The following is a 23,442-nucleotide window of genomic DNA, read 5'->3' as shown; positions in this document are numbered from 1 at the left end:
TAGAATCTACCTTTAAAATGGAAAAGTGTTGGGGTGGGGAAAAAATTAAATGGAAAAGCACGCACTGCTCACTTAATGTGACCTAACAAGGAGATGGATGGGGCATACACAAGACACTGGCTTGAATATTTCTGGAAGTATAAGAAACTAATTAATGGGTAATAAGGAATCTTGTGTGGGTAGAAGGCTCTATCTATCTATCTATCTATCTATCCATCTACTTTTTTAGACAGAACCTTAAGTAGCCTTGAACTCCAGCTCTCCTTGCCCACATAACCCTCTGGCTGGGATTACAGGCATGCACTAGCATGACCAGTCGAGGAATTTCATTTGTTTCATTTTATTTTTAATGTCTTTTGTATTTAGCCTTCTCTCCACTTGGCTCTTTGTTTTCCAACCTACCACCCCCTCATTGTTCCATCAGCATTTTCTATAGGTTCCTAACCCAGGTCCTCTACATTTCCTGTCACAGGGATGAGTTTTCCTCCTGAAGCTGTCACAGCATTCTCCCTCACCTCCTCCAGTAACGCTTATCCTTACTTTGCTGACTCCGCTGTATGTAATGATCCCTTTCCCCACTCCCTAATCCCCTTAATAACTTTGTCAGGCAGCTTCACCTGATACTATGCTTTCACAGGTTGCTTTGGTAAGTCCCTTATAAAAGACCACCCGGCACAAACTAGCCAATCAACCGTACCTTTTGAGGTTAAAAAAAAAAAAAAGGCACAAATTATTTCACCAGTAGAAACAATAGTTAAGAAATGAACCTTTGATGAATTAACTGCTCCATGTTTCCAGAGGAATAAGTCGCAACTAATCATTGCACACACTAGTCACGCAAGTTTTTTTTTTTTTTGCGTCATACATAAAGTCCCTTCGAGCCAAGTTTCCTTTGTGCCTCATAAAGATGGGAAGCAATCACTTCGCAGATTAGAAAATGTAGGTGAAAGTGCTGTTGTCACGCCCGCGGTAGACGAGTTTCAGAAAGTCCTGAGCAAAGTTTCCAGGCCGCGTCCACAGAGACCACATTGGTGCTGGGCTGGGCGTGGCAGCCGGCAGCCGTTGCCAGGGGAACCGTCCGGCGTCCGGCGCTCCGGCCCGCAGGCCCCTCCTTCCACGCCAGCGATAGGCTGAGAGCGAGCCAATCGGAAGAAGACGAAAAGGCGGGGCGCGGAGCCAGAAGACACCCCGCCCCCGCAGCCTCCTCGCGGACTTCCGGGTCGCGGTGCTCGCAGGGAGCGCTCACGTAGAGCGTCGTTTCCGTTGCCGGTGTTTGCAGCTGGGGGAAACCGAGGCAGTGCCAGCTTCCCCCTAGTTCTTCCGCTCCTGTGAGGTGGCTGCTGTTTTATTTTTCTCTCACCCCGAGTTGCTGTCCTGCGGCTGCGCAAGCCTCGCAGGCGTCCCGCGGATAATCCGCAGGGTGCCGGGGCCGTCGGGGCTTTGTGCAGCGTTCCCGCGCACGAGAGGGGCGGGACGGCGCGGTGCCCACGGGGCTCGCACTGGGTTTTCCGAGGCCCTGGGGCCCGGCGGGACGGCCTGCCGGCGCCTGGCACTTCTGCCGCCTTCGTCCTGACAAACGCCGACGGGATGACTCATTTTAAAGATCCTGATCCGCGTTTCTGACACAGACACCCGGTGCCCTGCCCTGCGGGGATTTCGAATTTGACAGCTCCCCGGGCCGGGGCGGGCGCAGAGAGGGTGTGTCTGCGAATCCCAAGGCTGGAAGGCAGGCAGGAGAGTTTTCATTTCGGTCCCCGGCATCCCTTCTCCCCTTCGTTCAGCACCCGAAGAGTTTTTCTTTTAAGATTCAGTTATATCAAGTGCATAGGTTTTTGCTTTTGTTTTTAACCTCCTGGTGTCTCTACCCTTCACCTACTGACTGAAAAAAATCATGAATTCGTCAGGATGCCATCTGCTCGGTTTCCAACCTGTATGCTTCAGTTTGGAAGCCAGTTGTAGTGTTTTCATTTGTTGGAGTCAGCTGACTGGGACAGCTGGGCGCCCTCTCAACCAAGGCTAAGAAGAGCTCATTCTTTGGAAACCACATCTGATGTGTGGTAGATTTGAAATTGTTGCTCGGTTGGTCCTTTTATTCTTGAACTTCTTTGTTCCAAGTTTCAAGGGCTGAAAAACGGAAGTAGGAATCCAAACTATTAAATATAATTATTTGGCAAAAATGTAAGGTGGCTATTATTCTTTTAAGCGGTTACATAATTTGGCCAGTTTTTTGACTCCTTTTTTTTTTCTTTTTTACGTTTTTTTAAAGTGACCATTTGGCTAATCATTATTTAAACCGTTGTGTATTATTTCCTTGCCTGATTGATTAAACACTGTCACAAAATAGACTCAATGGAATAATAGATTTCATTATAATTTTCGGAGCTGGATAAACTTAATTTATTTTTCAGTTTTACAATTCCAGTTTGAGATCATTAAGCTTGTGTGTTTATATCCTCTTTCCAGGAAAACATGTTCTTGTCTTTGTGGGAGTTTTTCTATGGACACTTTTTCCGATTTTGGATGAAATGGATCTTACGACAGATGACTGGCAAGTGTGAACTGCAGCGAATTTTTGACACCTATGGAGGGGCACAGAGGACCTACAGAATAGGTAATGTTCTTCAAAATAAAGAAAATTCAAGATTAATTAAAATGTAACTGAATTCTTATTGCTTACTGGGTGGTGGTTTGATTTGAGTGAGTCACACTGCAACTGAGTTTCTTAAGTTTTGTGGTCTTTAAGGTCTTTTCATTCTATTACTGACTATTGAATCAAACACTGAATAATTGTATATAAAAAGAAATTTCCTAGAACATCCCATAGGTATCCAAAGAATGAGCCTTTTGGATTTCTTTAAAATGTATCAGTTATTACTCAGATTGTATTTGCAGTTGTTTACTAGAAAATCATTCTCTCTTCCATTTGAAACTTTTACACAAATGTGTGATGTGAAGACTGGAAGAGTCAGTTACCTGGTTTCCTACTTTGGAGCCTCATTAATCAGTCTTCTCACTTCTTACTCTTATTTCTGAATGGAAAGACTGCTCACTGGTCCTAGGAAAGATTGTTAGAACATACCTGGTCCAGACTCACAGTGATAGCCACTTGGTTCTGAGCACTTGACCTGGTCCAGACTCACAGTGATAGCCACATGGTTCTGAGCACTTGACCTGGTCCAGACTCACAGTGATAACCACATGGTTCTGAACACTTGACCTGGTCCAGACTCACAGTGATAGCCACTTGGTTCTGAACACTTGACCTGGTCCAGACTCACAGTGATAACCACATGGTTCTGAACACTTGACCTGGTCCAGACTCACAGTGGTAGCCACTTGGTTCTGAGCACTTGACCTGGTCCAGACTCACAGTGATAGCCACTTGGTTCTGAACACTTGACCTGGTCCAGACTCACAGTGATAACCACATGGTTCTGAACACTTGACCTGGTCCAGACTCACAGTGATAGCCACTTGGTTCTGAACACTTGACCTGGTCCAGACTCACAGTGATAGCCACTTGGTTCTGAACACTTGACCTGGTCCAGACTCACAGTGATAGCCACTTGGTTCTGAACACTTGACCTGGTCCAGACTCACAGTGATAGCCACTTGGTTCTGAACACTTGACCTGGTCCAGACTCACAGTGATAGCCACTTGGTTCTGAGCACTTGACCTGGTCCAGACTCACAGTGGTAGCCACATGGTTCTGAACACTTGACCTGGTCCAGACTCACAGTGATAGCCACTTGGTTCTGAACACTTGACCTGGTCCAGACTCACAGTGATAGCCACTTGGTTCTGAACACTTGACCTGGTCCAGACTCACAGTGATAGCCACTTGGTTCTGAACACTTGACCTGGTCCAGACTCACAGTGATAGCCACTTGGTTCTGAGCACTTGACCTGGTCCAGACTCACAGTGGTAGCCACATGGTTCTGAACACTTGACCTGGTCCAGACTCACAGTGATAGCCACTTGGTTCTGAACACTTGACCTGGTCCAGACTCACAGTGATAGCCACTTGGTTCTGAACACTTGACCTGGTCCAGACTCACAGTGATAGCCACTTGGTTCTGAGCACTTGACCTGGTCCAGACTCACAGTGGTAGCCACATGGTTCTGAACACTTGACCTGGTCCAGACTCACAGTGATAGCCACTTGGTTCTGAACACTTGACCTGGTCCAGACTCACAGTGATAGCCACTTGGTTCTGAGCACTTGACCTGGTCCAGACTCACAGTGGTAGCCACATGGTTCTGAACACTTGACCTGGTCCAGACTCACAGTGATAGCCACTTGGTTCTGAACACTTGACCTGGTCCAGACTCACAGTGATAGCCACTTGGTTCTGAACACTTGACCTGGTCCAGACTCACAGTGATAGCCACTTGGTTCTGAGCACTTGAAGTATGCATGGTGTTAATTGAGTTGTACTGTACCTGTTCCACTGGATTTCAAAGGCTTTATATGAAGAAAGTGTAAAGATGTATGATAACTCTATTTGTAATACATTGAAGTGATAATATTTTGATCTGTTATAGCAATAAAAATTGCATGTGTTTCTTTTTAATTTAGTATAGCTATGGAAATGTTTATGGTATACATGGGCCCAGTTTGGCTTGCGTCACATTTCTGCCAAATGACAATTTTTCAATTGAAAATGTTATTCTGACTTCAAACTCAGATTGTTGAGAAATGTGGTTTGGAGTTACTGTAGGCATGGTAAGAGAGACCTGGGCAGGCCAGAGCTCATGATGCTGTGTCAAGTAGAAAACCAAGGATTAACCAGCTCCTATTTTGTGTTGATCAAAAATGCCTTGAGTGAGGGATTGATGCCTTTAGGGAGGGAGGTGTGGACAGCAGGCCCTGCACCCAGGATGACATGGAAGAATGGCAGAGCGTTTTGTGGCCACTGGCTAGATGAAGCATAACACACAGTTGTTGACACACACGTGCACATGCACACATACACCTGCTCAGAAGAACCAGGTGCCTCTTGACACAGACCTCTGCAGTCTGTGTTGGTTGGCTGTTTACAGTATGGGGAAAGAGCATGTTCAAAGCTTTACTTTGAGGCAAAATGCATTTTTCTTACAATTCTCAAAAGGAGAGCATTCTTAATATACCAGAAACATTTTCTTTTTTTAGCAGACCAATACAAATGTTGTCATTCTTGGAACAGAAACCAGGAATGCAGAGGCGGTTTGCTCTTTGCCTGGTAGAGGAGAGTTGGCCAGACAGTCTTTGCTCTTTGTTCTTGTGCCACTGAGTTGCTGGCCACCTGTTCTAGGTGACGATGAAGAGAATGTAGTGGAGAATAAAGCCTTCAGACGAATTTCTGAGATCAGAGCAGTCAGCAAACACCCCCACTCTGGCCGTCTGCACAGAAACACAATGTTCTGGGAAAACTAGATTGCCACCAGCTTGCTACTGCATTTGGGGGAAGATGGTTCTACCTTCTCTATCTTGTCAGATTTTGAGATGATTGTTGTGTTGTTCATGTGGAAATTGTACCTTAAACGGTGGAAGTGATTTATCATTGCTGTTATATTTTTACTACTTGATTTTGGGTAATTCAGAAAATGTGTTCAAATGGTAACTTTTTTTTTTTTTAAATTTCAGAAAATTCCTTGACATATTCCAAAAATAAGGTAAGGGCACATTAAAGTGCTAGTTCTAGAAAACTTAACCTAAATGTATTTTTTTTTTTTTTCTTGAAATGAACACTTTGATTTCAGGATTATGCTTCCCGAGATGCTTGTTTCCTGCAGGTCAGGGCCCTGCCTGGAGGGACAGCCCTGTGTTCTGACTATTCCTGCTCTCTCTGTAAGAAGCCCTGTTTTCTTCACACAGACTGACTTGATGCAAATCAACTTGTGTTTCTTTGTGTCATAAATCTGGGAATGCATTGAGACCTGCCTGCACACCGTCAGTGCTGCCCCTAGAGCTCCAGTGGCCCCTGCCACTGCTCGCTGTTGCACCTGCCACTGCTGTTGTCCTGTGCTGCTGCTCCAGACCAGAGCACCACCGCCATCAGGCCTGTGTGCCACTAGGGCCAGAGTGTTCGTTCTTCCTGATGAAAGTTTACCTCAGTTTAACTAGTTTAGCTCTAGTTTCATTCAGTTCTGACCTCTGAGCGCTCTGAACATTCTCTACATGGAATTGTAAGCCCCACTCCCCGTGCTTTTTCTTTCTTTCTTTTACAGAATTTTACTTCTTTATTTCTCCATTCTCTCCTGCCCCAAAGAAACAACACAAAGCATAGTGTCTGTCGCATATGCCCATATCCCCAGAGCCTGCACCAACTCCTGGCAAGTAACAATACTCTGAGTGTTAGGAAAACATAGACCAGTGGTGGGAAGGGTGACCCCGTTTCCACATGAACATGTGGTACTTACTTCCTTTGCTAATTGTGGTGGACAAGGAACAGAATCTGAACCCACACATCAGCAGAACGAGGGTAGGCTGGAGCAGTGTCTGTGATCTCAGAATTTATTAATGGGATTTTATATGTGGTAAAATTAAGGTAAATGTAAATAGACAGGGGATCAGATTTGGAAAATTTCAGCAAGGATTGGGCGACTGCCATATGTTCAGATTCTGCCAGGGTTTTCAGTATTCGTAGAAGTAGTAAAGTTGATGATGGACCGTTATCAATAGGAGACAAGCAAAGAGTGATACAGGGAAGGAAGGAAGGAAGGGCTGAACATGGCTTAGAGCAGTGACTGCAGCTTTCCCAGTTGCTGTGTACAGCTCCTTGTGTACTGACTCAACCATAAAATCATTCCATTGCTACCTCATAACTGTAATTTCACTGCTATTATGAATTGTAGTGTAAATATCTGATATGCAGGATGTCTGATAATACCACCCTAATGAGTACTGACCCACAAGTTGAGAAGTAACTGCTGGCTTAGAGTGTTTTATGACTTAACAAGAGTGGATTAAATTAACAAAATAATAGGCTAATTTTTCAATTATTTAGTAGCTATTTAAAAATCTCACTTGAATTCTTATGATGTTGCCATCAAAAAAGTAAAATATGGATGTGTTTTATTGTTCTATAAAGAGAATAATTAGAAATGCCTAAGACTAAGTTAAATCATACATGCTTTGTTGTCTTGAAGCCTAGAATTGAAGCAACTTTGTCAATACATGGAGATGGGCTTGTCAGTTTAAATATGCAATTTGTGCATTTTTTCAAAAGAAAAATATAATTCTGATGTTCTGGTATTTCCATTGACTATCTCCATATTTTATTACATGAAAAGAAGTCTGGAAATTGTTTTGATTTTATTACTTCCTGTGTGTTTGACTTTGTGCAAGTTGTTTGTCCCCTCATCAATACCCATATGGTGATTTTAGGAAGGCAACATACATAAGACGGTGCATGTTGATAATATTGATGGTAATGTAATTAAGCCAGTGAACACTACAAGAATTTGAGAGAAAGCATCCATGAAACCCTCTTACATACTTAAATACTTTGCATTTCTAATGATTGCTGTGAATGCTTATCCCCAGTGGTGATCTCAAAGTATGGTTGTGTTGGGTTATAGACTGTTGGACAGGTGGAACTCCTTCTTTGTTGGTCAAAAATTAAGTTTTACTTCCTCAGTTACAGACTAGAAACTATTTTTAACATATGTCCAATGGCTGCTAAAATGTGAAAATCTGTGGTGTCTAGACAGTAAATATTACAGTAATCCCATGGGTCCAAGAAGAATTTGGTGGAAATAGACAAAGAAAATTAAACTGGAAATACAATATATCAACATTTGCTTAGCTCACCAAAGCAAAATTTAAAAGCCTAAACCAGTTGAAGGTACAATCTCTTTGTACTTTTAGAAACTTGAAAAGAAACTGAGCCCAAAGTAAGCTGAAGAAGTTGTAAGTCAGAAAAATCAATGGCTTAGTAAAATAGACAAATGTGGACATTGTCAACAAACTCAGAAGCCGATACTTTAAAGAGATTAGTAATGTCAATAACCTCTAGCCACTGATGAATTATGAGAGAAAGCCAGGATTCCCAGTCTGAAGAAAGATAGAACATAAGTCACCAGAGCTGAGTCACAAGTTCTGTGAGCAGCTTCATGCTGGTAAATCCTGTAGCTTATATGAAACGGGAAAAGTTTGTGGAAAACAGTTTATCAACTAATATGAAAATAAAAGAACCTATTAATCTATCTAAAGAAGGTTGCCATATATTCAAGAAAAAAAGTAAAATCTCTAATTTAAAATAGTTGCAAAACTCTCCAGCATTGGCCTAATTAATTCTCTTTTAAAAAAATGTTTGAGCCTTTGTATTTTTGAGTGTTTACCTGTATGCATGTCTGTGCACTGTGTACGTATCTGGTGCCCACAGAAGTAAATAAATACACAGTAAGAAGAGGGCATCAGCTCCTCTGGAGCTGGATTGTCAGGTGGCTGTGAGCCATCAGGTAGGTCCCGGGAGCCAAAGCCAGGTCGTCTGCAGAAGAAGCCAGTGCTCTTTACCATTGAGTTTCTCTCTAGCCTGGCTTAATTCTTACCAAACATTTATGGAAGAAACAACGCCACTGTTAACAGAAAGTCCTGGGAAATAGAGGGAAGAAGCCCCACCCCCTTTTTGAGTGCACACTAAAACCAAAGACATGAAAAGGCTGCCAGGGGACAGTCTGTAGCTGACATCAAGAAGATATTCAACACTGAAGGTTTTGTCACATGTAGTTGGGAGCATGACAGATATGTTTAGTTTCTCTGCTTCTATTCAGCATTGTACTGAAATCCTGAGAAGAAGAAAAAACATGAGACATAGTTGTCCAGAAAGAACTATGCATATTAACAGAGATGTGGTCTGAGGACATAGACAGTGCTGGGCTCTTGGAGGCCACTGCTGTGTAGTAATAAGTGAACTGAGATATTTGGCAACAGGTTGCTCACTTCTGTCTGTATTAGCATTGCACTTTTGGATCATCAAAAAGCAGTGCCACCTACCATAGCAGCCAGGAGTACAAAGCAGCCAGGGAGTTTCAGTGAAACAGTTAGTCTCCAGTCCTAAAATCTATGGAGAAATTTTTGTTAAAAAAAAAAAATGCCTGATATTCATTCATTAAAAGACTCAATATTGCTAAATACAAATTCCACAATTGACCTATGAATTTGTGAAATTTTTAATCAAAATCTCATTGAATATGTTGGAAGACATTGACAAGCTCAATCTGCAAACTTATGCAGAAATAGAAAGAGCAGCCTGAGATAGCTCAAATGATCCTCTAAGAGGGCCATATTCAAATGGGTTCCCAGACAGATAGAGGACATTATCAGACAGACCAGAAGCAGACCACACAGAAAGATTACCTTAATGTGTTGGCACGTACATTGTGGGAAGAGAAGCTGCCAGCAGTGGGTGCTGGAGAACTGGATGTAGCAAGGGGTAGAGGGATGGGGGGTTGGGGGATGAGGAGGTGGTGTACAGAAAGACAGCTCTTAGAGCCTGTTGCTATTCCTCTTTCTAAATTAATTTTAAAATTGTAACTTTTTTTTGACAATTTCACAGATGCATAGTGTTTCACAAGCATATTCTCCCTCCTGCCTGCTCTGACTCCTGACTATGTGGGCCTCCTTCCCAGCCCCTCCCACTGTCATGACTTCATCATATATTGTTTAATTATGATTGCTTGTGGGTAGGAGGCTTTTAGAAAACCACAAATACTTATATGATTCCAGCTCTTGGGGAGATCTGAAGTGTGATTTCTTTTTGCATTTTAATATCTTCTTTGTAAAGTTGCTAAAATGTCTCAAAACGGACTTCTGTATCAGCCCTCAGAGACTCCTCTCATCCTGCTGTGTCTCCATAACTAGGTCCTACGGAACGCAACACGGGTCGCTGAGAGCGAGCTGGACAGGTGTATAGTGAACATCATGAAGGAAAAGAATATCTGCCCCGAGAAAGACACCAGGTGTGTTGCTCCCTCTGTGACTTATGCCACCTGCTGTGCAGAGCCCTGCACAGCTGGACTGTGGTGGAGAAAGCTTATGGGTGAAACAACCCAGCTCTGTCATCCCCTGAGCATTGAGGCCCAGAATGCTGGTAACTGCACAGGACTGCAGCTATAGTTCCAGGCCCTCCCACTTAGTCCCTGAGGTTAAATAGCTGGCAGCTGGGCTTCCTGCTCTTCAGATTTTGGTGTCTGTCTGTGTGCTATTCAGGTCAGGCCCTCCCGTAGCCCTCCTGTATATGTCACATGTTCTCCTGAGTCCTTACACTGTTCTCTGTCCTTCATGAACAGGCTGCATTGGCCATCTTAGGTCGTGGACTCTCGTTCTACAAGAGTCACCAAGTAGCTGGCTAGACAGATGATAGACGCACTGACGAGTAATGGTACACTGAAGACTAGATGTCTTCTGTGTTATATAATAATTCACATTAGTTGATACATAAGTAAGGGAGCTGACGGGTGGCTTTGGGGATGGGGACAGCAGTTAGGAAATTAACCCTTGGGGTAAGAGGCCACAACCCCAGCAGGGAGTTGGTGCTTTGCAGATTAGTCTGAAGGGCATTTCATAGACAGGGTTAGGCTTGAAGGTATTCCACACTGTTGATGGATTGAAATTTGAATTGCTCTAGCCTGGGAACTAAAGGTTAGTGTGCCGTCACTACAGCAGAGTCACTGTAGAAAGCATGTAGCCCCAGGGAAAGCAAGATACTGTACTTGGGGAAACTGAGGTAACTTGTCATAGGTTGTTTTGTATGCACTTGAAATTATTAGAGATGTTGCTAAGTGGCAGTAGAGATTTGGGGATATGTGGATATCTTGGAGAAAATGTGCTGAGTGACTTCCTCCCAGTGTAATGGAGTCAGTCATGTGGTGCAGGCTGTCTAGGCCTTGTTTTATCACAGTCCTGAGTGATGCTCTGTACAGCCTTGGGTGCTTAAAGAGGCTCTTTGGTGCATCTTGAGTTAAATCAGAAGTGAAAAACCTCTTCCTAAATAGATGTTATCCCCCCCCCCCCCGCTTTGCTTTATTGTGATAGAGAGGTCCGATTTGAACTGATAATTTTATCCTTTCAGTTTTCAAATCTGCATGAGGACGTGCTTACTGCAGATAACTGGCTATAAACAGCTCTACCAGGATGTAGAGAATGTGAGGAAAAAGCCCTATGATTCTGCCAATGCACAGCATGAGAAGCTGCTCCTCAAGGTAAGTGCTGGCTTCGAGGCTCAGGGCTCCGGAGCGAGCATCTGCTGAGAGAGCTGCGCGCTCTCCAGGCTCATCCTGCTTCCTGTTTGCTGGCCTCTTGAAGAATTTATGTGAGATTTCATTCATAGGGAAAGATTGTTAGTCAACAACTCTTCTTGATAAGCATCTTGAAAAACACATTCATGCTTTTAATTCTGAGATGATTATCCATTCACAGAAGAGGACCTCTTTGGACTCAAAGCACAGTGTGGGCACACAGGCCTCAGGGCCCCTGTTTATCTAATTTGCTGTGGAGATTTGACTTGCTTCAGCAGCACTGAAGCTGTGAAGTGCATGGCCCTTTGCACAGCATTGTGTCTCTTCTGACTCCTTAGTTAGCAAATATTGCCACAGTAAGAAAGGAGAGAGCACCTTCCTGTCTCCTGCTTCTGCTGTGTAAGTGTGTGAGGGTGATAGTAGCACCCATATCTAAAGGCTGAGGCCTAGAGCAAGTGCTGTCGACTGTCCAGTGTGGCCCTTCATTGGAGGAAAAGGATTCCGAGGCCCAGAGGAGATGGGCGGACTTGCTTTGGTGCTAACACACCAGAGCCGGAGAGCGCTGCCTCCCGCCCATAACCCATCTTCTGCCACAGTTAACACTGTATTTAGGAGGATTTGTAGTTTTAATTTTTTCTTTCATTGTTTCATACTTTTATTCTCTTTCCATTCTGTCCCCTCTCCCTCCTCCCTCTTGTCTTCTCCTTCAGTCCTCTCTGGTCTTCTCTCTTCTCACTATTTTCATAAAGTAGGGGTTTCTTTATGGCATTTCATGCATCCGTAATTCTGGTTGACCCTCCCTCCATGTCCCTCCTCTGACACCCTTTTGCCCTTCGGCTTTATCTCACATGAACTCAGTTACCTTAAAGCACAAGCGTATATTGCGCTTGGAGTTAGGACTCGATATAACCAAATGTTCTATGGAAAGTAACACTGGGGACATCTGAGTAAGATAAAATGCTTAAAACAGTAAAAGCAGGGCTGGAGAGATGGCTCAGAACTGAAGAGTGCTTCCTGCCATCGCACAGGACTCGGGTTCAGTTCCCAGCACCCACATGGTGGCTGGCTCACCACCATTTGTAGCTCTAGTTCCAGGAAACCTGACACCCTCTTCTGACCTGGGAAAGCGTGACACACACACACACACACACACACACACACTGCACAAAAACACACTTGTAAACATAAAATAAATCTAAACAAACAACAAAACCTTTTTGGGGGGGGAAATGTAAATTTTTTACCTAACTGCAAAATTAAACTAAAACATCACTTTATTTGAGGCTGAGGAGGAGCTGTTGTGTGGACTGAGCTCCTGTTTGAGTGACTGAACGCATGCTGGGCAAGCACTCACAGGCTTCATTCACCTTCAGCTTCAAGGCTCTCAGTGTTACACCTGCTGTCCTGCAGGAGTAAGACGTATGTCCTAGCTCCCTGTCCAGGGACCTTTGCCCTGGCTGTCCACGATGAAGTTCAGCCCTTGCGGTAGAATGGCGGTGACTTTAGCACGTGGCTCAGCAGTCCTGCTGGGACAGAGCAGTGCAATGAAGTAGTTTAAGTAGAATCCAAAGATGTATTCAGAAGATCTCAGTGTCTGATGTTTGGATCTGAACTTTTATCTAAACCTTGTGAAATCAGAGTCTCCAGGCTGCAGCCCATAATGGGTATTAAATTTTGAGTATTAAAAACTGAATTTGATGGCATGTACCTGTAATCCTAGAATTTTGGAGATTGAGACAGGAGGATGAGAATTCAAGACCATCCTGGGCTGCATAACAAGACCTCATCTCCAGAAACGAACAAACAAATGAATACAATCTGAGTAGTGGCTTTCCACACATCTGAAACCTTATTGCTGTGGTCACGTTCCTCATCAGCAAGCTTCCTGCGTTTCTCCTAAGAGAGTGGGCAAGATAAAGCCCAGTCTAATAACAGGATCTAGCTTGAGGCCAGAATTCTGGAAGGCCACAGGGTCGACATCTTATTAGGTGACAAGACACCGCTCCACAGTGTCTGATGTGATAATGAAATGGGGGTGGAGGGGGGCAGGCATTTCTGTTTTGCAAAGCTTTTCAGTTTTTTATTCAATGTGTACAAGTCTGTTTTGTCTGATAACTTACCTCAGATCTTGAAAATGACCAATTTTTCTTTATTATTTTTCACTACTGGTTTATTACTATCTAACAAAGGGAAAAATTGTTAATCACCTTTTGTTACTTGATAACAACTTCAGTGGTAAAGATTATATTTATTTAACCAAGTCATTTCTTTCTTTTAAAAACTAAAATTTTATGAAATAGTCACACAAACCCATCTCTTGAGTTATATTAATATTATTCCCTCATCCCCTCCCTCAGAATTAATTTTTCTTTATTTCTTTTCCTCCTCTCTTTCTTTTTATTAAAGATTAACCACCCAGCATTACAGCATAGTCTATTCAAGCCAAATATGGGTCTGTATACCCCAAGATTGTCCTTCCCAAAGAATTAAATGTTAGTGTACAGGTGTTGGTTAGGGAACACAGGTCATTGTTCTAGATTTCCGTGGTGTTTGCTTTTAAACAATGGTTCTTAACAGCAGTCATTCTAGTTGGAATGGATAAGCTGTGTTTTAAATACATACTTGTTGGTCTTAGAGCCTACATATAAAGGTTGTTGAACTTCAATTATTCAATTATGAATTAGATAAACTAAGAAAAGGAAAATGTCACAGTATACCAAGAACATTATTATTTGTAACACAAAAGCATGTTTGTGCAGCTTTGGAGTCTTCTGATGCCAACGAAAAAGTTGAAGGCCCGGATCTCCAAGCAGTGGGCAGACATTGGTTTCCAAGGTGATGATCCCAAAACAGACTTCAGAGGCATGGGCATACTTGGACTGATCAATCTTGTGTAAGTGAAAATAAATTTTCTTTTCCTTGGCCGAACGAAATTCTGCAGTTGCTTCATATTGACTCTAAGTTTTCTTAGGTATAATGTGCATGTTTGCTGATGTGCTGGCAACATTCACTGACTGTGTGTTCAGGGGCTTGTCGCTTGTGTATGCACGTCCATGTGTATATGTGTAGTTATTCACCTGTGTTTCCAGTGCCTTCCCCTTCCTGTCCTTCCAGCCTCACTGCTGACATCTGCTTAAGAGTCATGAGCACCCCTTTCTGGTTTTGCCTTCTTGTTTCCACTGTGTGGGCTCTAATTCCATTTGGGGAATCAACCAGGTTAGGTTCTAACCTGCTCCTAACTACCTCTGGCCACTGACCTGAACCCCCGAGTATCATGTTGTAACAACTTGGCTTTCCCTCAGCACTTAGGCTACATGCACACAATCCCAAATATGTGATATAAGTTACAACTGAGAGTCGGCACTGTTCCAGTAAGCAACTGGAAGATGGAGTTCTTACACCAGTGGTTTTCAATTTGTAGACAGTGACCCCTTTAGGGGTGCCATATCAGATATTTATAGTATGATTTATAACAATAGTAAAATCACAGTTATGGAGTAGCAGTGAGACACTTTGATGGTTGGAGTCAAAGCATTAGGAAGGTTGAGACCCACTCTGCTGTATAGATATGCAGGTTACAGACTATAGTGTTTTGAGTTTATCTGTGGATTGTGACTTACAGACTGTAACTAATGTTGAGAATGGGAAGCCAATAATTTCTTTTGATAATTCTTAATGTGGAAAAAATCTGAATTGCACTAAACTAAGTTAATACTGAAAAAACGTTTAGGTCAATGTAGATAGAGCTGTTGGGGGAAGGATATGCCACAATGAGATTCCAAGATCTATGCTATTTTAAATTATAAAAGCATGTATGTTTTGGAAATGCCTAAAGCTTCATAAGTTCTATGTAATTCTGCTTCCTGAAGATAAATCACACAGTAATCTTTAAAGAACTTATATGACTTCCCTGCCTTCACGGGAAGAGAATCCTCCTAAGCCTTGCATTTAAGTAACTTAACAGAGTCTGACTCTAGACTGTGCTGCTAAGGGGCCTTGATAGCCTGTGATGGCGAGCAGTTTCTTCACTGTATTTAGAGCATACATGGATGTGAAGATGGATCCACATCCATCAGTAATGGTCTGCTCATCAGCTGCGTGTTACAAGCGCACACTCACTCCAGCTGTGGCAGAGGGGACAGACAAGCACACATTCCAGCTGTGGCACACAGGACAGACAGATAGTGAAGGGGAGAGGCCAAGCAGCTGCACTTTCATATTAGACAGGATGAGAGTTAGCAGATTTCAAAATTGAGGGCTTTTTCTTCTTTTATAAGCAAACAGGACATCCCTTTGTAGGTGATTTCTCTGCTGAAATGGTCTTCCAAGAGCCAGTCTGTCTGTGTTCCTTATTTAATAGGCCTGATTCCTTACGATTAAATCTGGACTCAGAAACCTTTTTGAGCCATCAGGGTGGCTTGAGGTGGGGATGGAGTGGCTGTGGCAGAGAGGGTTGTTGGTGTGACAGGGACAAGCGCCTGCTCTGGTGTTTACTCTGCTTGTGTTGGGACATCTCACGTCATTGTCTTCCTTGACTTGTTTAGGTATTTCAGTGAAAACTACACCAGCGAAGCGCATCAGATTCTCTCCCGCTCAAATCACCCCAAGTTAGGGTAAGATGGGCAAACATTTAAAAACTCGACTCTTGAAGTGAGAATGAGTATGTACTTAAAAACAGATCCTAAAATGATGTTATTTTAATGATTGTAAATGCAGAAAGGATAATATAAACTATTTTAAAGAACAATGATCATAAATGTTCTATGTATTCCAAAATAAATTTTATCACATGATACAGTTTATAAAACAAAGATAGGAGCTCATATTTTTCTTTCAAGAACTATTTCAAAGTAGAAGGAGAAACTAACATTGAAATAGGAAAATCAGAGTTAGCTTTGAAAACAGTAAAGGAAATGCAAATTGAGCCCTTGTTATTAACTTTATATTGCTTTAAATATAATAACTAGAACAATAAAGGTTGTTATGTGTAATTGTCCCACCCCTTATTGTTTTTAAATGTTGCATGGTCAGACCTTTTATTTCTTCTCCTTAGCTTCTATTCAGAAATAACAGCCTTCAAAAAACAAACACTTTGATCTTTCTGACTGTGGGTTTAGAGAGTTTATCTCGAAGTGAGTCCATGTGAGGAGTGCAGCAGAGACCGTTTGGGTGAATCAGTGAGCTCTTGACATGCTGTAAGCTTGTGCTGTGAGCCGTCGGCTAGCTGTGTAACTGGTGATGTTTCTGATGTAGGTATTCTTATGCAATAGTTGGAATCAATCTTACAGAGATGGCTTACAGCTTACTGAAGAGCGAGGCCCTGAAGCTTCACCTCTACAACTTTGTCCCCGGGGTACCAACAATGGAGCACTTTCACCAGTTTTACTGTGAGTATGGGGTCAGAACCGGACCTGGCCAAGAGCAGTGCTCACTCACAACCCGGCAGAATATAGAGCTTTTAACCTGATGCCTCTGAAGTGCAGAGTTTATGCTTCTCGTTTTATTGTTTAAGATCTTTGCTATCCAGGAGAATAATGGAAGATGATCTCTAAGTGCACTTGATACATTAACTTCTGTATTTGAACTCGGGTTGTCTGGCTGGCATGACAAGCATTCTTATCCACTGAGCCGTCTCCCTGGCCCAAGATGCATGTATACTTTCTGAAGATGGTCTAGATAGATGATTTTACTCCTGTGGACATGTGTTTGTGTGTTTTACCTGCAGGCTACCTTGTCTATGAGTTTGACAAGTTTTGGCTTGAGGAAGAGCCAGAAAGTATTATGTACTTCAACCTGTACAGAGAGAAGTTCCACGAGAGGATCAAAGGACTCCTGATGGACTGCAATGCTGTGCTCACTCTGAAGACATGAGCCATCCGTGGATCTTCACTTTCTACCACGTTTTGCACACACAACAGAATTTATATGTTATTATAGAAATTATCTGATTAACTACACTCATATAATTTCCTACAAAAAATACTTCAGAAACTCTATTTAAGAAAGCTAGCGGACAATCAGTGTATGTTTACAGTTGTTTATACACTGTTCCCCAAAGAGCCCTTCCCGAGTCACACGAACTACAGTTTGGAACTTGGGTCTTAGCCTGTTAGTTTAAAAGTATAAATCAGGTATATTTATATTTAGCCAATTGATCAAAATGTGCACGAATCTGTTCTCATTTCATGTGTGGTGCTCCCAAGCTGGTGTCAGTTTTAAAACTCTGCAGGGTTACTGTTCACCCTGGAAGTGGCTTTTGAATGCTCTTTGTCTTTTTATTTCTAGGCAGATCAGCACAGGGTGTCCTCTGAGGCTTTCTTTGCATCTCAAGCTCTTGTCAAGATGTCCTGTCCTTAGAGCAGAGAGAGCGTGGCTCTGTTAGGGAAGGCAAACAATCATGGCTTCCTTTTGATTTCTCTGGTGACTGACTGACAGAAAGGAGAGGATGGCAATACTGATGATTAAATTCTCATTTATAAGTAGCCCACGGTCTTATTTAAGGATTCTAGGCATTTCCTTCAGTTCGGTATTTGCTGTTATCAACTGTGGAGGGAACCTTCTGCAGAGCCCCACTGGGAGAACCTCTGCCTGTGTGGTTAGAAAGGAGGTGCCTCTGCTGAGAAAACCCTGTTTGCTTTTGAAACATAGTTTCTTTTTTCATAAAACTGTCTTTGAAACTTACACAAGAAGAAAACTTAGAGCTTTTTAGACATCTGTTCCCTTTCATTGGTGTCTGACTTGCTGTTCACTTTTGCTTGCCCTTGATTTGACTCTGGTGTTTCTGGGTAATGTTGTAGGGACCTGGGTTAGCAGGCTATGGGGTGCTACCATAGCCTAGATCATGACTGTGCATTTTTGTATAGCTTTATTCTCCAAAATCTCAGGAGGGCAGCAAGTACTGTCGAGGATTGTGTGTGAGGAGATTCTAATGGGGTGGTTTCTTCTTGGCATGCTTTAGAGATTGTTTCTCAGAGCAAAACTAAAAGAGCCTAAAGATAGGAAAGATAATTGGACGGGGAAGCACTGCCTAAGTCCCGTGGAAACCAGTTTATAACATCATAGTGTAACCTAAAACATGGTGATGTTTGCACATCTTTTAGTATCAGGTACTTAAAGACTAGCTTGTGTGATAAAGGAAAGTTTGCTACTTTGTCACAATTTGTATATGTCTTTTGACACGTCTGTCTTCACACGGTACAGATGTCCCATGGGAGAGCCACAGCTGCTGTGTTGTGTAGCGCTGCATTGCACAGCATGGGTTGACATTGTTTGTCCTTAAGGAAGATGAAACTTATTTTTAAGTTGATTTGTTTTATAATACTAGAAAGGATTTAGCTTTTCAGTATTACAGGAATTTAATAATTGATTTCTTATAGGGGACTTGTTGACCCTGGTAATATAATAATTTCATTTTTAAAAATCTTTTGTCATACAGGTTTTATGATGTATTATGTAGCAAAACCCTAACAAGGAGCACATGTTTACCATTCTTGTTCACTGTATTATAGTGTGAAGTCTTCCGTGGAAAGCAGCTGTGTTAGTCTTTAACTTTTGTGCTAAAAGTACTTGTGCATGTATTTTAATCTTTCAGCAGCCTAGATCTTGGACTGATTTAACTCTTTATCAGCATATGTAATAAAAAGACTACTTGAAGTATGAAAGAGGAAATAATAATTAACAATAATAATAAGTAATTATTTCCTGGCTGAAAAAAACTTTAATGATGCTAAGAACATATTGTCATGGATTGGTTAATGTCACAGTCTTTAAATCCTCTTTTGTTTGTACATTACAGATATTGTTTGGGTTTTTTTTTTTTTTTTTTTTTTTTTTGTTAAAATCATCATTAGCCATTTCAGGTAATTATATAGTGAACTGATCTGTAAGCCAATTCCAGCTTCAAAGTTCTGATATTCTGGGAGTTTGACTGTCACTAGTTATACACTAGAATGTCCCAGGAATCTCTGGCCGATGAGCTAGGTGTGTACAGGAAAGGAACATCACAGTCCGTTTTAAAACTGCTGCAGACATCAGAATGTCATGCAGTTTTAAAACCAATGTTTAGATGTTTAGTCCTGTGTCTAGAACTAGTAAAATTACAATGTAGCAATTGGTAGTAATGGCATTGAAGTACAAGAAAGTTACATTACTTTTAGATTAGATCAAGTAGAATCAATGTGGAGATGGATTCTTGTATATGTGGCAGTAAAGACATTTTACCAGTGACAAGAGTAGCATAAAAATATAACCACAACATTTAACAGTTCAGATGCTCTGAAAGACAATCTTTAAAAATGGGAGACACTTGGTTATCACTGAACCTAGACTGGGCTCTTTGTAAATAAATGTAACAGTACAGCTAGGTATAAAAATGAACTTAAAAATGGCACCATTTACAGTTCAAAAATCAGACTCTTTTTCTTAAAAATTTCTACCTTGTTTTTTCTTTCTTTCTGTTTTAGAGCTACTTGGATTTGTGTTATTTTTCTATGAAAATGTGCACAGCTTTTATTCTTCCCTCAATGTTGACCATTGTTCATATCATTCTGTTCCTTGAGAATATTCAGCGAAAGGGATTTTGATTAAAAGTTTTGCTCAAAGAAAAATGATTACTTGGGTGTGAAAAGCAGCTCTTCATTTCTGCAGCAGAAGGGTATCAACAGCATAGAAGGTGGAGTTTTGCCTGGGAGGGTGATAGTTTATTCTTGTGCTCATAACTGGGGACCAGCAGCTGCATCCTCAGAATAGGTGCTCTATTCTAATCTATGAAGGATGGTGCATCTGGGGAGGCTTTGTCATCATGTTCACATGGAGTAGCCTCTCCACACAAGTGGCTTTTAAGTGAAGATGACTAATTCACACTCTGAGAAAAATAATGATGTGTGTTTTTGTATTTTCTGTCTCCATTTTCTGATGAGATAAAAGTTTTAAATGTAGGAGGACCCAACAACCACATTGACTTTGGTGGGGTAGCTCTATGTTTTGTTAAAGTATTGACAAATATTTAAGCTGTAGTGTTACCTGAGGGAAAGTACCAGTTGGTAACTTAAAGTTTTGTCTATTTTGCATCAAGCATTTTGAGTTTCATGTAAAAGCAATAGTGTGAGATGTGACGTCCTTTCGTTTGCGATGTTAAGTGAGAGAATAAAATCACAGCTGAAACTGTTGTAAGCCTTTCTGTGGATGCTTGGACTGCCTTTATACCCCATCCCCACCCCTATTTAAGTCATTTGAGTTCAGGAAACAATTCTTACTTAAGTTACAGGTAAGTTATAACATAGACTTGTGACTCTTAAATCACCTTGTAATTATATCAGATGTTATTGGCTAAGAGTAAGTGGCTCTGAGACTACAAATATGCTTCATTTTACAAGAAGCCCCCATGTCACCCGAACTCATCCCATGTCTCCCTGCTTTCACCAAGGGTAGGAGTGATTCATACTGCTCATTTTTCCTTACAGTGTCCCTAGTTTTATACCAGTACTCAGGTTTTACACTCAGGTAGCACTACACTATGTTCTGTTGTAGATATATTTTATTTTGAAATAATAAACTCTTCCTGGAGCAGTCTCGGTAAAGCTGCCACGGCACTCCTCAATGTCACTTTAACTATAACCACTTCCAGCAGAAGAAAGAAAGGGTGAAGACTGAAGACAGCACAGCTCCCTCAAGTGTTCTCATAGAGAAGAGCAGAATGAATGAAAACAAAAAGAGTTAAAGATGAGAGTGTGGACAGCAGACAGGCTACAGACATACTGTATGATGATAGATTATAGACATACCGTAGGATGACAGTATAGACATACCGTAGGATGACAGTATAGACATACTGTAGGATGACAGATTATAGACATACTATAGGACTGATATCAGTAATCCAAGTGTTTCCAGGTTCTTGGCAGCTTAACAGTGAAGGAAAGATGTACAGAGATTTTAAACATTGCAAGGCAACTTTCTTCAGAACAGTCCTGGGGACTCCAGTTTTTTTTTTGTTCAGGGCTTTTTTTTTTTTTTTTTTTTTTTAATAGGCTTTAAGATTTAAAAAGGCCAGGTTGCCAAGTGTGTAGTTTAGGTGCTTCTCTTGATGAACAGGCTTCAGGCTTAGATTACAGAAGCCTATGTGCCTATGTTCCGTGTGCATACTCCTTTCTTAATACATTTAATGTTAAGCATATTTTCTTAATTACTGTTCTGTTGCTGTGAAGAGACACCATGACCAAGGCAATTTATAAGAGAAGGTATTTATTTGGGGCCGTGTTTACATTTTCAGAGTTAGCTCATTATAATGGCCGAGCGTACGGCTGCAACCAGGCAGGCACGGTAGTTGAGCAGTAGCTGAGAGCCTATATCTGACCCACAAACACAAGGCAAAGGGAGCTACCTGGGAATGTTGAGAGCTTTGAAATATCAAAGTACACCCCTCGTGACACACCCCCTCTACCAAGACACATCTAACCCCAATCCCCAAAACAGTTACTACGAACTGCAAATTCTCCTTCAAACCACATAAAGCATGTGCCCAATTGTACATAGGTGTAATGGCAATGGGGGGTCTCCCTAAAAGCTGATTTAGAGGGTACAGTTTGCCCTATTGCATATGTACACAAAACCAGTTAAAGCCAGGACCTGCCCTCCACCCCCACATACAGTTACATACCCCTGGATATGTAACTACTACAATTGAAAAGAATATAAGTGGTGGTTAAGAGAAGGGGGGGACTTACTGCATTGTTTGGAATAGAGTGTGCACAGCATGATGCAGGAGAGGATCATAAAGGATTGCCCAGTGCTCGCTCGCTCGCTCTCTGTCTCTCTCTCTCTCTCTGTCTCTCTCTCTCTCTCTCTCTCTCTCTCTCTCTCTCTCTCTCTCTCTCTCTCTCTCTCTCTCTCTCTCTCTCTCTCTCTCTCCCTCATGTGTGTGTGTGTCCCATACCAAGTAGAGCCCTAGGCTGCTGACTCTTATCTATGCTTGGGGTTCAAGACCAACAGATGTTTCAAAGTTTGCTTTTTAAGCCCAAATGCTGATAAACCGGTGAAACTAATCAAGAATAAAAGGGAAGAAAATAATGTCAAGAATGAAATATGGGGCATTACTACAGATCCCACTAATAATGAAATGAAAAAATATAAAGAATAATTCTGTCAAAATTTGAAACTTAGATGAAATACAGACATTTCTTTAAAACAGACTTACTAAAAAAAAAAAAAAAAAAAAAAAAAAAAAAAAAAAAAGGCAAACCGATAGCCCTAGAACCATTAAGCTTAGCTATCGATGAAATAATTAAGCTTTCTATTGGAAACTCTGCTTGATGGTGAGTTATGTAATACTTTAAAAATAGTAGTAAACTGTTGTGTTGTAGGGTGCATGTGGGCGTGGGTTCTTTTGGGCTGAGTTGTGGGTCCCATGTGTCTGCTGCCCCAGGTAGCTGGAGCCACAGCTCAGGGGGCAGAAGCTGACTGAGTTCACTCCATACTGCTCTGGGCAGATGCAGGGCTGTGGAAAGTTCTGTGACTCTGCTCTGGGGTGGAAAGAACACAGACTGAGACCCCGTGTGGGCCAGAGCTCTTGGGTTGGAGGTCCCCGGGGCCAAGAGGCAGCTGGAGACCGACTGGTCTCAGCCCTTGGGCTCTCAGGCGCCGCTGAGAGGCTGCAGAAAGGTTGAGATGGGGAGTGGGCATATGGGTTGGTTCGACCGCTGCCGAAGCGGGTAGGGGAAGCTCCAGCTGCGTCCCAAGGGGTAATGAGACTCTTGGTTATGGCGACTCGCTTGGCTGGGTCACGGCTGGGTCTTGGTGGGAGGTTAGGCAGCACCTCGGTAGTTGAAGACCTTCTCCATGGTTCCTCACATCGGGCCCCAAAGACAAGAGGTAGTCCATGATCTTACAACATTTATTGTCATGGCAGAAAATGGATGAAGCTGTACCCTGTGTTCTCAGGGTGGGCCTGAGGTTAAATACCTTTTGCAAGTTGGAGGGTCTGGGAAGGAAAGCTTAATTGGCTACGCCCTCTAGCCTTTAGGTATCTCATGAATATGGAGATCTGTCTTGAGGCTCTGTGGCCTATAGTCACGCCCTCTACCTGTGGAGTGGGTAGTGGGAGCGTTGTCCTACTTGACTGAAAGGGTTAGATGCTGATCAATGGAGATCTGCCTTATGTCAGGAGCCTGGAGTCTGGGAGTGTGGCGAAATGTATGCTGTCCCTTGCAGGGAAACCTGT

General features: G+C 42.2%; 1 protein-coding gene across 2 annotated transcripts; it reads left to right on the top strand.

The window, feature by feature from the left end:
• The first annotated feature begins 1,197 nt into the window (after window positions 1-1,197).
• On the top strand, window positions 1,198-20,391 carry Elmod2 (ELMO domain containing 2). Of its 2 annotated transcripts, none has more exons than XM_034522511.2 (9): window positions 1,198-1,333; window positions 2,464-2,611; window positions 5,629-5,657; window positions 9,850-9,947; window positions 11,060-11,189; window positions 13,985-14,118; window positions 15,770-15,838; window positions 16,479-16,612; window positions 16,951-20,391. In XM_034522511.2, exons 2-9 carry the CDS (start codon window positions 2,470-2,472, stop codon window positions 17,094-17,096), a joined length of 882 nt encoding a protein of 293 aa, XP_034378402.1. In that variant the 5' UTR covers window positions 1,198-1,333; window positions 2,464-2,469; the 3' UTR covers window positions 17,097-20,391. The 2 variants fall into 2 exon arrangements, with proteins under 2 accessions (XP_034378402.1, XP_034378403.1); XM_034522512.2 differs by lacking the exon at window positions 1,198-1,333 and adding an exon at window positions 1,944-2,079 and having other exon boundaries at window positions 16,951-17,234.
• The last annotated feature ends 3,051 nt before the right edge of the window (window positions 20,392-23,442 follow it).

Source organism: Arvicanthis niloticus, chromosome 18, assembly GCF_011762505.2.
Source record: "Arvicanthis niloticus isolate mArvNil1 chromosome 18, mArvNil1.pat.X, whole genome shotgun sequence".
In the NCBI taxonomy this organism is placed as follows: Eukaryota; Metazoa; Chordata; class Mammalia; order Rodentia; family Muridae; genus Arvicanthis; species Arvicanthis niloticus.
Note: the sequence above shows the minus strand (reverse complement) of the source record. Positions and strands in the feature narration are given on the sequence as shown.

Coding starts and splice junctions, on each gene's coding strand:
- Elmod2 (XM_034522511.2), top strand. CDS start 2,470: ATGTTCTTGTCTTTGTGGGAGTTTTTCTATGGACACTTTTTCCGATTT. Junction 9,948..11,059: donor TGCCCCGAGAAAGACACCAG/GTGTGTTGCTCC, acceptor TTATCCTTTCAG/TTTTCAAATCTGCATGAGGA. Junction 14,119..15,769: donor CTTGGACTGATCAATCTTGT/GTAAGTGAAAAT, acceptor TGACTTGTTTAG/GTATTTCAGTGAAAACTACA.